Below are 16421 nucleotides of genomic sequence, written 5' to 3'. Positions count from 1 at the left end.
CCTGCGCAGCTACCCTTTTGCCTCCTGCCTCTAGCACTTTGGACTCTTTATCCGGGGGAGGAGCTTCACCCGTTGTTTGGGAGTTGGCCCTCTTTAGGGCATTTGCGACCACCAGGGAGTCAAGCGGCAACTGTCCCCGAATGTATGCAGGGTCTGCAGGTGCTGGTCTGTACTTTTTTTCAATACGTGGATTGACCACCCTCGCTCTGGTAGGCTCTTTAAAGATGTCCGCCGCATGCTTGAGGACCCCTTTGAGCATAGGCAGTGTTTTTACATTTCTTTCGGAAACTGAAAAAGTGTCAAATAGAAAATCCTCTTCAACAGGGTCAGCATGCATGTCCACATCATGATTAGCAGCTGCCCTTTCAATGAGTGCATGGAAACCTGCAGAATCCTCTGTTGGGGATGCACGTGTACTGAAAGGCTGTGGGTCTTGTCCCACATTATGGGCGTCTTGGTCACCAAAGTCATCTTATGAATCCGGCTGTGCATCTGGTTCATTGACTGGGAAAGTGTATTGGTCATCTTCACCATACCCCTCACCCTCAGAGGGGTCTGGAGACGGAGTTGGGCTCCCTCTTAGCGGGGACTGTATAGGTTCCATGAGGCCTGGGGCGTCCTGTGTATACTTTTTCTTCTTCAGGGGGATGACATAGGAGTCCACCGGCTGTGAAGTTATTTTCCTTTTGTAAAGGGTCAATTTGCCTGTATCTGCGTCGATAAAACACTCCGAAGCCTCTTCCGAGTCGAGTACTCGACCTGAAAGTGTCCCTGCCGTTGACGAACCCGACTTCTTTGGTGTCGATTTTGTTGAGAAGGCCTTCGGCGCTTCTTTTGGCGGCAGAAGGAAGAGGAGTTTACTGGCAGACTTGACCGGAACGTCTATCGCCTTCAGTGGCGATGGCGTCGGCGCCGACGAAGCATTCACAGTGGCCTTTGGCACCGACGAGGAATCCTTGACTTTGCCTTCGGATCCGACGTTCTGTTGGCCCTTCTGAGTCTTGGACGATGATGCCGCGTCCGCCGACCCAGAGGCCCTGGATCGATGCGCAGATGTGCCAGCCTTCGATCCGTGTGACTTTGACGGCTCTGTTTCTACTACGCGTCCGACCAACGTCCCAGTCGGAGTCGGAGCCGTGCCGCTGTCTTTGGTGGTCTTTGCCGGCGTCGCAGCGGTTGACCTGTGCGTGCCGCCCTTCTTAGAGGATCCCCCCTCTGGCATCGATTTCGACACTGCAGAATCGCCAGATTTCTTTGATCTCTGTGGACCGGAGGTCGAGGGAGTCGAAGAAGCAGCGTTTTTATTTGTTTTTGGTGGTACGGCCGCCATCTTAGGGACGCTGGAGTCCTTAAGTTTCAGTTTCGTTTTCGGTTCGGCCATTTTAGGTGTAGTCGATACCGCAGGTTTCAGTTTCGGTTTTGATACCGACTGCGCAGCAAGTATGTCCGTGGCCGGGCCTGAATGCGGGGCCGTGGCTTGCGCGACAGGGTCTTGGGTAAGGCCGACAGGCGATCCCGTGACCCGTTCTGTATGTCCGTAAATTTCGGGGCATAGCTCATCCCCTGAGCTATCTTCCGCGGCCCCATAAACCTCTTCGACGTTCCCTACCTCGTCGACGTTTTCAAGGCCTTGATCCACGACTCCGTCGTCGTCTTCCGGATCCGCCTCGACCTCCGTCTCGGGCGGGGAGATTTGAAGATGATGACTCTGGTCCTCCTCTTCTTGCTCGTCGAAGATGTCGTCAGGTTCCGGGGCCGTTTGGTGGGCCTCAAGGCGCACCGCGCGCCGAATTTTGAGTGTTTTCTTGGACCTGAAACTTGCACAGGCCCTGCAGTTTTCTTCGTTATGGTCTGGTGAAAGGCATTTGTTACAGACCGGGTGCACGTCTATATGTGGGTATTTGGCCCCACAGAGCGGACAGAGCTTAAACGGACTCCGCTCCATGCTGGAAAAATCGCTGTCGAGTCGCGATGAGAAGGCCTCGATGTCCGAAGAGCAAAACTCCGCTGATTCCGGCTCCGAGAGACGGAAGAACTCGAGACCGCACGCAAACAATACCGACGTAAGAAATACAAGGCCTTTTGGCCGATTAAAGTTATGTTTTCTCGGTTCCGACAGAGAGACGTCGAGACCGCATCCGAACCCAATGGCGGAAAAAAACAATCTGGGGATGGAGCCGATGCCCATGCGCACTGTAGTCCAGGGGAGGAGCCACCTATCTCAGGATACTTCGAAGACTCTTCCAGGACAACAATGTGCGATCATCCGGACCCAACACTAGGCGGCGATCTAATGCTAAGATATGAATTTAGCAGCCCACATGCCTCGAACAAGATATTTACCTAGTGCAAAACAGCAAAAGAAAATGTTAACACAAGGTGGGGTACTTTGAAACTACTTGGTAAGTTTCAGACAAAAAACGTAAAAGAGAGTAGTCCTCCATGAACTGGGTTACCTGCAATATCTCCTCTTGTGTGGCATATTGGGGATGGGGTCGCCGGTATTTGCCTTCCTTGTATTTGCAGACAATGAAGTCATGTCTTTGCTCTACACTGGCATAGGGTTGTATGACTTCTGAAGACTGGATCCGTGCAGCCCAAAACCGGTTGGCACGTTCGTTACCTAAAACAATGAAAAGCTGCAAAACAGAATTTTTTTTACAAATGAGCGACTTCACACTATCAACAAAGTCTGCCAAAATGACTGAAATTAAACATTTTAAATGGTTTGAAAAAGTAGAAAAAAACCTAGAGGAAGAAAAACATATATATGCAACATTTCCAGAATAAGATACTGGACTGCAGGTGCAGAGGTGTGCTTTATCATTAAATTCTGGTGGACAATAGTTGTCATCAGGTCAACGGGGCTTAAACTGCCATTTGTTTTTGTTGTCAGTAAGTATATGAAATCTAGAGGGGGATAGCCAAGCAACATGGCTGACTAGTCTCATTCCCCTGTAGCTCCGAGGCTCAGGGTATAATCCTACTGAAATCCTCCCCTCTTCACATGCATCGAAGCCAGATAAAGATTGCAACTTCATTGCGAGGATGGGGAACAGGTATAGCCCGGAAGAGCCGTGGTCTGGCACGGAGACTGAGGCTGAGGGTGCCAATGCGGAACTGTCGAGAAGCAATGGGACGGGGACCCAGGCCCCAATGAAAGCAAACCGGGAGGCATGAAGGCCCGAGTGGTGGATTGGGGTTGAAAGGGATTCCCCTCTCGTGAGGGAGTCACACAGCTGGAAGTATGGCCCTCACCTGAAATGCCTGGGAGAGGCATCACCCATTTTGACCAGGCCTATGGAAAAATGGCGGGCCTTGGTGAGTCCCCAGCGCAAGTAAGGAGGCAGGGGCAGCATGGTGCCTGAACAAGGAAGGGGGAAGCAGATAGGCACAACGCTGGGCCTGGCAGGCGAAAAGGGGGATTGAGCCCTGCGGCTGGCAGAATTCTGGATAAGGGTGGAGTAGTGAGAGGATGACACCGGAGTTCCTGGAGGGGAGGAGAAGGTGCTGGAGGTCTCATACTGGGAGCGTAGAAACAGGCTATCAATCTCATGTAGCAGGGGTTCACTGTGGTACAGAGTAGTCCCACAGACATACCATTGAACTGATGGGACGATGCGCACCAGCCACCCACTCTCTAGGTGAAAATTCCATAGGCTGGCAGCTGTTGGGGCATATAAGTCTGTGAAGCATCTGAAAGGAGCTCAGGGCAAAGGCAAGATGGGGAAAGACTAAGCCCCTAAGCTATCACAGACTAACAAGATCCTGCAATACACAACCCTCCTAGGTAAGGAGGACCAAGTGGGAGAGACGGGTGAGACAGTGCAGATGTAATCTCAGAAACAGCAGACAGAACCAAGCGCATCGGACATGATAAGAGACACCTGCGATACACGAGTTAGGGCAAAACAGATACAGTTGTGAGTAAAGTGAAGTGACTGAAAGCGAAAATGAGAAAAATGGCTGACTAAGTGAAAGAAACGTAAGACTTTATTAAAATCCTGCAGCGTGAGAACACCACCTTGAATGTCACAGTTGCTGAGATGATTGCCCAGACTACTAACTCGTAGACAGACTGGAAGACATGGGGGGGGGGGGCACTCAAGAGATTTGTCAGGTTCCCGGAGAAAGCTGAAGGCCCGTTGGTGGAATTATTGCTGGAGGACTGATCACAGAGATGTTGTGCCCATTGCAGCTTTCCAAATTCTTCTCCATAGAAGAAGCGTACCGTGCCCTGGTGCTGCACCCACACCTGGGAACCCCACTCCCACCATCCCCTGTGGGCCATGATAGCACAACTGTTCAACCACAGAGACTGCAAAGCCATTTTGCAGCCTGTGCACAAAATGGGCCCACTGGTGTAGGTCAATGCCTCCATGATGGTTTTCCCAGATTATGCCAGGCATCTGCAATAAAAGAGAAATACATTCTTGGCTGTGAAGTGCACTTATAGACCATGACTACCAATATTGTCTAATGTACCAGGCTAAACTACACATCCAGCACAAAAGCAAGGTGCATTTCTTCACTACCCCAGAATATGTTAGGGACTGGCTGGAAACAACACCATGCCTTGAGGTGGTTAAGGGGGACAATGAGCAGAGTGCTGGCAGATGCTGGTGGCAGGATGCAGACCCGAAGGCAGGACACTGGCACCGGGATCACCTGCAAATTCTCATGCAGAACCTGGGTCCAACAAGATGGCATGTTAGAAGAGGCTTGGAAATCCTCTGACTCTAAAGATGTAAATGTAAATGTATAGGCATTTATATAGCGCACTACTTACCCGGAGGGTCCCAAGGCGCTTCGACCGCTGCGAAACCCTTCCTGGCTTCCCTGAGAGATGGTCCCTTAATGGGTATCTCCAGGGTGAGACCAGGCATCCCCGGCGGTCTGGTGGGGCCGTTAGTGAAGATGAGGCAAGCTAATGCCCAGAGTTGCCGAGTGTGAACTCTGATCAGAGTGGGCACCGAGGCGAGAGAATTATCGAGTCCGCTGACCCTGGTCCAGAAACCTGCCGCGCTGGGAATCGAACCCTGGTCCCGGGCCGTCCTCTGCTCTCGGTTCTGCCGCCTCTAACCAGTGAGCCACACTACTTCACTTGACAAGACGGGGTCCCTAAAACAGATCCGGAGGTGTAGCTGTTCAGAAAAGAGGGCGCACACTCGAGCCACTAACCTGGACTGCACTAGCCTCCACAGGCAGCATGAGGGGCTCAGGACTGCGTTTCAAACTAGCTATGCTGGAAAGCAGGATTGGAAATGGAGCGCTAGACAATGAAAAGTGCGTTGACTAGCAGCGACATGGCTGGAGGAGACTCTGGTTTGGTGCGCCTGCCACTTGGAAATATGCAGGCTGTAGATATGCTGAATACATTGGGGACTAGATACAATAGCCCATGCCAGGAGAGTAGAGGGATCTCTGCTTTGGCAAGTACCACTCTACTCTCTGCTAGTACAGTGGTGGGAGCTGAACAAACAGGGAAGTATTCCCTCTGCAGTTTGATTGAGTAAGCTATTGTTCTGTTCGGCTAACGGCATTGGTTTGTGCAGGAAAGTTCCCTTTTTGCATGGTTGCCCCCCACTTTTTGCCTGACATGTGCCCTGGGTTCTTGCTAATCAGGTACCCAGGGCCTGTGTTCTTTCTCTAAAACTATACCTTTGCACCCCCCAATTGGCACCGCTCTGGCCACATGTGAGTCCCTTGTAAAAGGTACCATGGTTACCAAGGGCACTGTGACCAGGGAAGCCTTTAAAAGGACTGCAGCACATATTGTGCTGCCCTTAGAGGCCCTGTACCTTAACATACAAACTGCCCTTACAGACTGCGTGTTTTGGTGCAGAGAAAAGTAAAGAGTCGACATGGCACACATACACAGGATATTGCCACCTGCCTCAGCTGCATGTGGCTTCCTGTGTGCACATGAAATGGCAGTGCCAGGAGCTTCACACATTCTGCAAGTATGTGGCACTTCTGATTGGTAAGCACATAAAAGCGGGGCAACACTTACAATAAACAGCTACATTCTCAATATGCTTCTGAAGAGAAAAAAACAAAATGTATACAGTCCAAATTCTTCAAATTAGGTGCACTTATTTGCCAAGACACGCATAACCAAACACTGGGCTAGCCCTAGGGCACATATGACCAACAGCTGCAGGGCAGCCTTAATAGAGTGGGGAACTGAGGGGCATACACGAATCATGCAAAGCAATGACAAACTAATTGATGATTTGGAAGCATGTGGGTAGATGATCCTTGCAATTTCAGACCCACCAGGGACCAGACCCACGTGAACTGCACTTAGGCATTCAAGTGACCTTGAGCAATAGCATGAACCCTACATAGATATATACCCCAATACGGGTGGGGAGAAGAAGAGGTGTGGGGGAAGCAGGGAAAGGGCCACAATGCGGTAGGGGTGCAGGGTTTAAGTATAGTTTGAGCACATTAGCGTGACAGTTGGCAGGGTAGGGCTTGAGGGAGGCAGTGGGACTCAAGGGGGAAAATTGTGTGGACATACAAAGAGAAAGTCTGATCAAGTTGTCAAAGTTTTCTAGTTATGTAATGTTGACTAAATACAGGAGGATATGGTAAACGTATGGAATAACACCATTCTAGGTGAGGTGGTCATTTTTTTTAAGGATGTGAAATGTCCCCTTTTCCTCCCCACACTCCTGTTGATAGAGAGGTCTGGCTCAGATTGGCTACAGATGATTACGTGACTTGCAGTCACGTAACCATGTTTCAAGCAGCACCAAGGACCTAAGACTTTAAGAGTCCTCAGTGTTCTTTTTTATTCCGTCCAAAGTGACGCTGATTCCTCTGACCAACCCGAGGCATATTTCACTTTTCTCCTTCCTTCCCCAGGGCCAGACAGGTATTTTATTCCACTGAGCATTTCCCAAGAGGGCTGGAGCTCTTGGGGTCGGTTTTGAAAGGCCAGGAGTGCTCTTTGTTGCTTCAAGGCAGATCATGATAGTTTCAAAACAAATTGTAAACTTTCTTCGTGTCTCACTTCTGTATATTATGGACACATATGGGTGTGAGAACGAAAGGTGATGACCTGTTACTGCGGCCTCTGAGAGGGTTCAGAGTGTTGTTTTCTGGGGTGCTAACTTAACAGTCACTCTGGAAGGTTAGGAGGGCTGGTAAAGCACTATGAGTTAGACTGAATTCGGGCACATAAGTACTGAGGTGGCATGGTGACTAAGTCCATACATACTGATGTTCTGTGATCCCAGACATAGTTCTATTTCGAATCAGAATCCATGCAACATGAAGCAATCTGTAAAGCAATAGAACAATGTACAAAAAACATGGTTGTAAGATCGGTGGTCAAAACAAGAGAGGGACGGGAGACAGACAACAGGAAATATGAGAGCCCTGGAGGTCTTGTGACTTGAGATGGGTGGTCTATGGGAGATATAAGGGTGTGATGAAACACCTTGCGAAGAGAAGTGCCTTGATGCAAATCTAAAGAATAAATGCACCTGAGACCCATTTATTATGCATACACCTGAGGCAACGCTCAAACAACGTGGCACTGTGCTCCTATGTCCCAGAATACCCCACCGCTGAAGAAAGGAGCCCCACTACACATGCTGTAGTCACCCATTTCATCAGAAAGCACAAGTAAATATCATATTCGATAGCAGGGGCACCTTTCTAGTGAATCCTGGGAATTCAGACGATAAGGAACCTAATGATGGCACTATGCTGTCCCTGAAGTGGCTCAGAATTACACACAAAACAGACTTTCAAAACAATGCAAAACACAGAGTAGAAACTAGATCAGCTGTACTCCCAGCATTCCACAAGATGATGTGACACTGATAAATCTGACTAACTAATTGGCGTCAAGAGACTGGACATATATTCTCACCTGAACAATCTCATTGCTCCAGACACTGGTGTCCAGTTTCAGACTCTGCACTTTGGAGACGCTGGTGCCCAGTCCTCGGTGCTGACCTGCATACAGTAATATAGAAGAACCATCAGCTGTCATTCCACCTTTCTTAAGAGATTGTCAATACTGTAACTAAAGGCAAAACATGGCAACTAACCCAGTAATAAAGACATTAAATTGGGGCCGAGGCCTTGTTTGTCACTCATTCCTCATCACATATCTGACCTGCACACTGCTTACAGATGACCACACACAGGTTAATGGATGCCCAGTCGGGGTTGCTGGATTTGCAGTCTGCACAGTACTTGTTAGCCTTGTTGGACCAAATCTTTTCAGCCACTTCGTAATCTGAGAGGGTCTCCGAGATGGAGTCAAGGAGAGTTTCCATCCAGTCCTTCTTCTCGCGTTCTGACTCAGCTGTAAAACTGAATGAAAAGAGATATTTGTCATGAGCGTTCAGCAAGGAGACATCACCTTTTGTGAATACAAGCATTTGGCTATATGTATTGAGGCCATGATTAAGCAGATGGAGATAAACCAGATTAAGCATGCCTGATGTATACAATACTTAATAACTACACTAGCTGCAGACTTGAATCTTTGAGGAAACAGGTGCGGCAAAGGAAAAGTAACACTATATAAGGAAGTCCCTGTTTTGAGTCACTCAGCCTCTGTCTGTGTCCCTACCCAGTCACCCACCATCTTTGAGCAGAACCTCGTATTGTGGCTAAACAAATACTGAGAAAAGAGCTATTTCCTAGGAATGTTTCGTTGGACAGTTTGTCTGTGTTGAATGTAACCTTCGTGGTTTAACTGCAAACTGAACTCTGCAATAAGACAGTTGCATAGACTGTACTAACCTGTCTTGGTAAGTGGCTTTAGCAAAGGCGATGGACAACTGTTTGGTATTTTTGAAATCTTTATATTATTTAAGTAGTATCTCTTCAGCCCCCTAGTGTTCACAAACCTAAAAATGTAACCATTTATTTATCTGATTAACTTTAAAATTTAGCTTTGGTTATATATCCAGGCTGCGTTTGTGATCCAACTGTATAGTGCTGGAATTGCAAAAATAATGAATCTACAACAAATGCATTCAATTCACGTACTCTTATATGTAAATCCATAACTAAATTGGCATTATAAATCCTACCTTTAAGAACCATTCTCTGAAGATACATAGTTTCATACGGTCAGTCTAAATACTATACAAGTAGTGTTTTGGACCTAAATTGCTCCAATGCCTTAGGTAAAGTTGCCAATCACAGTCCTGATACCAATGGGATTTCTAAGAAATAGAAATGAATGAAGTGACTTGAGAAGGCTACAGCAGATGTCAACCATTTAACATTATTACTGAGACTACAATGTAGGGAGTCTATCTTAAATAAAATGCAATGTTGCAAACTATGAAGGTGTTTTACTTCTTAGTGCATTTTTTTTACCTTTGGATTTTATTTGGGCTTCAAAAAATGTCCAGAAAAAGTCTTAACCGAAGCACCGCTGTGAGGTAGTGCAGTACGTGAACAATAATTACAGTCCAGTTTTTGTTTGATACTCCTCTACATCACCTCGATATAACTGGGAGGCAGTCAGGGTTGTAGGTGAAGTTATAAGGTGAGCATGAAACAAAAATGATTACATCTAAGCAACCTGTAGCCTTTCAACATACACTTATCACTGACTCACATTTGGGCATCCATTGTAGGGTTCTATAAACCCCCTTCCTTGGGATGTGAGTTTGGATGCCCATTTCGAAACCTTACCTATACCTGATAAAATCATCCAGAATGGACCATAGGCCTTACTACTAGACGATCATTTTTGCTGACAAATGTACAGACTCAGACTCCTTCTGACACTTATCGTCTTATCAATGGGATAACGCTAATGTAATGACGGATGGGCTACAAATAGTTAATATTTCTTTCTAAAAAGAAAACAGTTGCTTACCAGTAAAAATAGATTTGCAGTTAGAAGAGGTTATAAAATCCCATCATTTTGTCTTGGGGCATCAGCAATGTTTGTTTTTGCAATTAGACGTCTCCTATAATGTCAACCAGCGTTATACTAAGTGCCACATGTTTCACCACTTTTAGATCTGGTGTTAGTCAAGACTTTTTGATTATACTAAAATTAGATGTATAATATACTAACTTATAGGGGCTTTCAACCAACCCTTTTCATCCATTGGTCGGTTGGTGTGCCATTCACATTTATCTTCGACCCACTACAGCAAACAACATAGGGCAATGGGTCAGCCCATTTAAGCAACTGGCTAACTTCAATGATGAGTGATTGAGTTCTACTCTTTAACAAGGAGCACACCCACACAAAACGTGGTTTCCTTCAGTGCCAGGAACTACTATTGCAATGTGTCCTTTTTGAGAAAATTGTTTTTGTTTTTGCTTTTAGCTAGTTTTTGTCAAATTCACGAGGACCTGGAAGCTCCCCCAACAATGAAGTTTTACAAAAGCATGGCAAAACAAGAATCAACAAGGTCCAAAGTCTGGCAGCTAACATCAGATCTATTAGCTTTGACAATGCTGGTTAGGTTACGGTTTTATGCCATTTTATAATTAAAATTACGTATAATTAACATTATTTGTAAAGGACGATGTCAGGAGGTAGATGAGTGTTGTAATTGAATCAAGAAAGTCGTCAGGAGCAAAGCTATTGTCAAAAGTATTTGTTTTCTTCTGTAGCACGAATTGAGACAACTGCACATATTTTGTGCAGAACAGCAAGAGGTAATTCTGTACTCCTAATTATCTTGCGTTGGGTATAAATTGGCATCAGTGCCATGAAGATATCTCATCATGTCTTGTAGGCTTCAAAGGCTATGGAATGACCAAAATAACCAGAGAGACTTTTTCTATAAACCCAGCGTAAAATCCTAGCCTGTTGGATAGTGTCGCGCAGTCCAGTCCACGGAGATCAGCAGGCTTCAATGAGGGCAAGGTTTGCTCACCTCTGGCAGGTTGCCCTACGCCAGAGGCCTTCAAACTTTTTGATGCCGAGACCCCCTTGTAAAACCTTTTTAGGCGTAAGGACCCCCTTCCGACAAAAGTTTCTAGAAACTGGTACTCCTCATTATCAACTTTTAACAACCATAAATGCGCCTGTTAAACCTCATCACATCCATTCATCATTTATCCACCGAAACTTTTACACATCCATCCATCCTTTCATCCTTCCATCCATCCTTCATCCATCCACCCTTTCATCTTTCCATCCATCCTTTACCCATCCACCCTTCCATCCAGCCACCCATCATTCATCCACCCACCTTTTCACACACCCATCCATCATTCATCCATGCAACCTTTTATCCATCCATACATCCATCCACCCTTTCATCCATACATCCATCCACCCTTTCATCCATCCATCCACCCATCGTTCATCCACCCACCTTTTCACACATCCATCCATGCATCATTCATCCATGCAACCTTTTATCCATTCATCCATCCATCCATCCTTCATCTGTCCACCCTTTCATCCTTACATCCATACATCTATCCTTCATCCATCTATCCTTCACCCATCCACCCTTTCATCCTTCCATCCATACATCCATCCTTCATCCATCCACCCTTCCAACCATCCATCATTCATCCACCCACATTTTCACACATCCACACATCCATCCACCCTTTCATCCTCCCATCCATTCATATATCCATCATCCATTCACCCTTTCATCCATCCACCCACCCTTTCATCCATCCATCCACCCATCCCCCCACCTTTTCACACATCCATCCATGCATCATTCATCCATGCAACCTTTTATCCATCCATACATCCATCTTTCACCCATCCACTCTTTCATCTTTCCATCCATCTTTTATCCATCCACCCTTTCATCCATCCATCCGTCATCCATCCACCCTTTCATCCATCCATTCACATGAATTGTTAAATTGCCCACTGAAAAGGCCCTTGCACGGCCTTCAGCCTGAACTACAGAGATCTCAAATGTGCCCGTTACAAACAGCCACCCAAAGAGTGAATGCATCCAGACACAAGGAGGTGAGTGGCAACGCAGTGCAGAATTAAGACAGATGTTGCTCGAAAAGTAACTACGAAAACGAATACATGTGGGAAATATGCACAAGTGGCATGAAATTAAACAAACAGAATGTCCACAGGGATGGCAGTGCCAATCTAAAATTCCTTAAGGGTTCTTGAGCACATTGTGCCGAAACAAATCTTCCTTTCAGTGATAGTTTGACACGAATGTGAGTCCGCTATGGACATGTGTAATGCCACTTTAAATTTCTGTTGGTGCTGAGCAGGAGCAAAGCCCACCACACTTAAGAGCTGCAAGAAATGTGCGTAGGGTGCATATCAGACGTTTGCAAACAGAGAAAGGTGTTAGGATCGTTCATATTAGTACTTGACGCTATATCAAGAATGCATGATGTCAAAATATTTACAAAAGGCACGATATGTGATCCGGGTATATGATTTATTTTTGCTCGAGCACCTTCTTTGAAAATAATAAATATGTAAGTTGAAATAAGGTTCTTTTTATCATGGATTTCCTCATGCGCAGCATTCAGATGGACGCAGGATTTTTTCGTTCTGTTTAAATATTTGTTGACACGTAGTGAGGGGCTGGGAGATAAAGTCTGAGGCTCAGTGTGTAAGAGACAGCAGTAACGAGTTTACAATGGCATGTTAAATATGCAAATGGTCTCTAAAGACCTGTGAAAAACTTGGAGGTGCCGGAGATGACTTCAGACACTCCCCAGCCGAACCCCCAGCAAATCGTGTCGCTCTGCAGCAGCAGCTGGGCTGAGACACACGATGAGGGAGGAGGGGGGCTAAAGCCCTTGGGCCTAGGCAGAAGTATGACTGTGAAGGCGCGACCCCCTTTGTGTCACTCCACGCCCCCCCTGGGGGTCGCGCCCCACAGTTTGAAGACCCCTGCCCTACGCGAAGAGGCAAACCTCAGAGAAGGTATACGGAGACAGTGCACAAAATAAACCAATTGTATTCTACAAGCCAACGAGAACGGGCATGTAAAAGCCTTCACACTAGAAGATGAATGAGAAAGAATGCTTTAAAAGGCTGTGACCCTTTATATCTTTCAGGCTTCATGTGCAAGATACAGGCTACTGCTGTGTTGGACCAGAGTGGTTCATCCTCCTGCCACCAGTTGGGTAAACCATGGAAGGGCCTTAGGTGTCGATTCAAATAAGGCAACATATTTTATATTAGCTCTCTGTAATCTCTTGTGCATGACTGTTTATTTTCTGAATGTATATAACATCTACGAATGTACTGTTATGGTATATCACCAATGCTTTAATGATAGTGTTGCTATTTATCAAATAACAGCTGCTATTAATTTAATTAGATTAAAATCTCCTTGGTGTGCATGTGCCTGATATTTCTACATGGTCGTTCTCACATCCCCGCACTTTACTGACCATGTTTTGGTTGGTGTTGATTTCTGTCCTCACTTGTCCAAGACAAATTGGAATGAGCATTAAATGTGGGCAGGTGTGACACTGTTTAAAACACAAGCAAAAGAGGGGACGACAGATAGTGTGAAAGGGACTAGATTGTACTTTCATCTGCCTTCTCTTGTACTGTTCTGCAAGGCGCAGTCGAAATCAAAGACTTAGTTAACAGTCCTCATCGCCTAGAGAAACAAAGACGCATTACACTTTGGTCAGCTGGATTTCAGGAGACGTGATCAGAAGTTTTATGTCACATACATGAACTACAAGGGTTGAGTGCTTAAAATAGTCTATTACCTTTTGAATCAATGGAATTGGTAGAAAAGCATAGGCAAATGTCGCTGATCAGTCTATTCTAGAGAAGGGAGGTAAACGAGCTAGGTCTTCTCCACTGGCTGGCTTCCTAAACGGCGGCCAGCCATTGGAGAAGAGCTTTGTCCGTCACTTTAAGCCCCGTCCGTTTCGGATTGAGGGGCGTGTTTTTTGCTGTCCTTTCTCTCAGTGACGTCTGTAGTCACTCAACAAAAAACACGCCCCCAGTCTGAAAAGGACAGGGCTTGGCTGGCGGTGTTCTCTGTGTTGCCTAGGTTTCCGCTCTTTCCCTGCCTCAGCTCTATGGTCAGAGCACCCACTCTGGCTCTTCTGTCTATGGTTTTGGTACACTCTATCCCCACCGCTCCTCTCTATCGCTCGAGTGTACTCTCTGCCCGGGCGCTCTCTATGGGTGACGCTTATTCCTCAATATGATACTATGTGTGCCTGCCTTCCTGTGCCCCCAGGTATGTGCATTCCTTTTGTAAACTTGCCTCTTTTTTTAGCATGTGTGCCTGAACATGAGCTTGCAAATATAGCCTTGGTACCTAGGTATATTTTTTCCTGGGTATACACGTGTTGTATGCCTGCAATCATTCTCGCGGGCCTCGCTATTTTTGTGCACATCTTTGCTCGTGGAAAATTAGTAAATGTGAAGGTTCTTGTCTCCTTGCCACATTCGGTTATGTCTGAACTCAGCAGCGTGCCCCGTTCTCCTTCCCACCGGGGAGTCGCTATGTCTGGTTTGCTGTTGTGTCAGCCAGCGTTGGCCCTCTGTGTGTGACTCTGTGTGGCTCTGTCTGTGTGTGTGTGTGGCTCTGTGTGTGTGTGGCTCTGTCTGTGTGGCTCTGTCTGCGTGGCTCTGTCTGTGTGTGTGTGTGCAATGCAATAGGTCTCGCATTTGCGAGAGATTAAGCTATTGGCATTGTAAATGACAGTGCCATTTATTTATATGTTTTAAAAACAAAAATAATGTCATGAGCAATGCCAATAGCTCTAACTTTAACAAAGACGAGACCATTGAATTGTAACTGCTTGTTTGAGTTTGCTCTTGGGGACTCTTTCTATTGCTCGCTTTTAAATGAGCGCATTTGCCTAGTGATATAGCTAGTGTAGCTCTTCTCTGGGGTGTGCTTTCTTCATTGCTGGCATCCAAGATTACTTTTTGAGAAGTTCGATGTAGTGATCATGGGGCATATTATCAAGGGGGTTTATCTCCGCTTTTTTGGCTTTAAAAGCCAAGATAGCAGAGATAAAATTATCTCCCTATTACCTAGCTGTCGCTAACACCAGTTAGCGACAGCTAGTAGGAGATAGCGACCATCTTGGGCCCCACTTTGCATGTCAGTGATATTTATCACTAATGACATGCAAAGTGGGCGTGCCAAGATGTTAGCGACTGGAAACAGTCGCTAACATCGCTATCTCCTGTTACCAACTTTTGGAGATATTCGCGCTAAGCGCGAATATCTCCAAAAGCTAACACCTGCCCTGAGCAGTTCTTAGCCATGTTATCCAATGGGAGGTGGATAACATGGCTAAGAGCATTAGCTCGGTAATGCTTGAATATCGCTGACTTTTCAGCGATATTCATGCATTGCGGCCGATTTTTATCGCATTTGCGATAAACCTTGGTAATACCAAGGTTTATCTGCGATAAAAATCGCCGCAGCTCAGCGGTAAATTTTTTTCTCTAACCAAGCAATAGCGATAATTATCGCTATTGCTTGGTAATATGCCCCCATGTTTTATAATGTTCAGTATCCACTTGTTGGAGGTGACTGCCCCCCATCCCTGGAGGAATCCTCCTATCCTGCCCCTATTGGTGTTATGTGCTGTGGGAGAGTGTGATAAAAGTCACTTGGCAGCAGGTCTCAAACCATTCAGGGCTTGTCCTCTTGCCTGACATTCCCACAAAAGCATGGCATAGAGGATACTGCCACTGAGAGAGTCCGCAATTCGGCGTTGATGGCTGGTTGAAGCCTGGTTGTTGTGCTTTTCTGTATTGAAAATCCCATCTGCTTGGTGGCCTCCTAATTGATGTGCCCCCCGTCCACCCCTGTGTTGGAACATCCTGGAATGCCCTTTCTTAATTTGTAGTGCGGCACTTTCCATTGCCAGGCCAAAGAGGGCGTCACCTGCAAAGGGCATGTTAGTGAACAAAGCTTGTACCTCTGGCTCGGACCCAGAGACTCTTAGCCAGGAGTGCCTTCTCACAGTTGTTCCCCTGCACATTTGCCTGCAAGCTGTATCTGCTGTGTCGAGGGCTAACTTTGGCAGGTGTTGGTGAAGGATTTCTGCTCCTGCTCTCTTTTTGTACTCCTCCCAAAGGTGTTGCATAATTTGTTCTATTTTTGCCCACTGCTAGAGGGCATCGCTGTTTAAAAGTGCATTGAATTTGGCAATTCTCCATCGTTTGGTTGCTCCTCTTTCCATCTTCCTGCCTGCCATCTCCATCCACCTACTTTCTTTATCTGGTGGAGACCTAGTTTCTGTGGGGACATTTCCTCTCTTCCTAGCTGTGATGGCAATGATGGAGTCCAAAGCTGCATTTCCTTTAAAGAAGATATGGTCCAGTGAGAGGTGTCTGTCTCTTCTCAAACTGTGCTGTCACTGCCTTGAAGTGGCTGGCTCTTAAAACACCACCCTACTTTGGTGGAGAATGCTTGGCAGTATCGGGATGTAGATGTTTCATGTTTGAGTGTTTAGAGCAGCACACA

At 46.4% G+C, this 16421-nt stretch overlaps 1 protein-coding gene across 3 annotated transcripts in view; it reads right to left on the bottom strand.

Moving 5' to 3' along the window:
- Positions 1-16421, bottom strand: part of ARAP3 (ArfGAP with RhoGAP domain, ankyrin repeat and PH domain 3) — a 541910-nt gene that overhangs the window by 262687 nt on the left and 262802 nt on the right. For all 3 annotated transcript variants that reach the window (XM_086931355.1, XM_086931357.1, XM_086931356.1), the window contains exons 11-13: positions 8138-8337; positions 7889-7974; positions 2457-2639 (exon numbers count right to left, since the gene is read on the bottom strand). In XM_086931355.1, coding sequence (XP_086787481.1) covers positions 2457-2639; positions 7889-7974; positions 8138-8337 — 469 coding nt within the window. The remainder of the gene's footprint in view (positions 1-2456; positions 2640-7888; positions 7975-8137; positions 8338-16421) is intronic.

Source organism: Lissotriton vulgaris, chromosome 7 (assembly GCF_964263255.1).
Source record: "Lissotriton vulgaris chromosome 7, aLisVul1.2, whole genome shotgun sequence".
NCBI classification, from domain to species: Eukaryota; Metazoa; Chordata; class Amphibia; order Caudata; family Salamandridae; genus Lissotriton; species Lissotriton vulgaris.
This window is presented reverse-complemented; position numbering and strand designations above follow the sequence as displayed.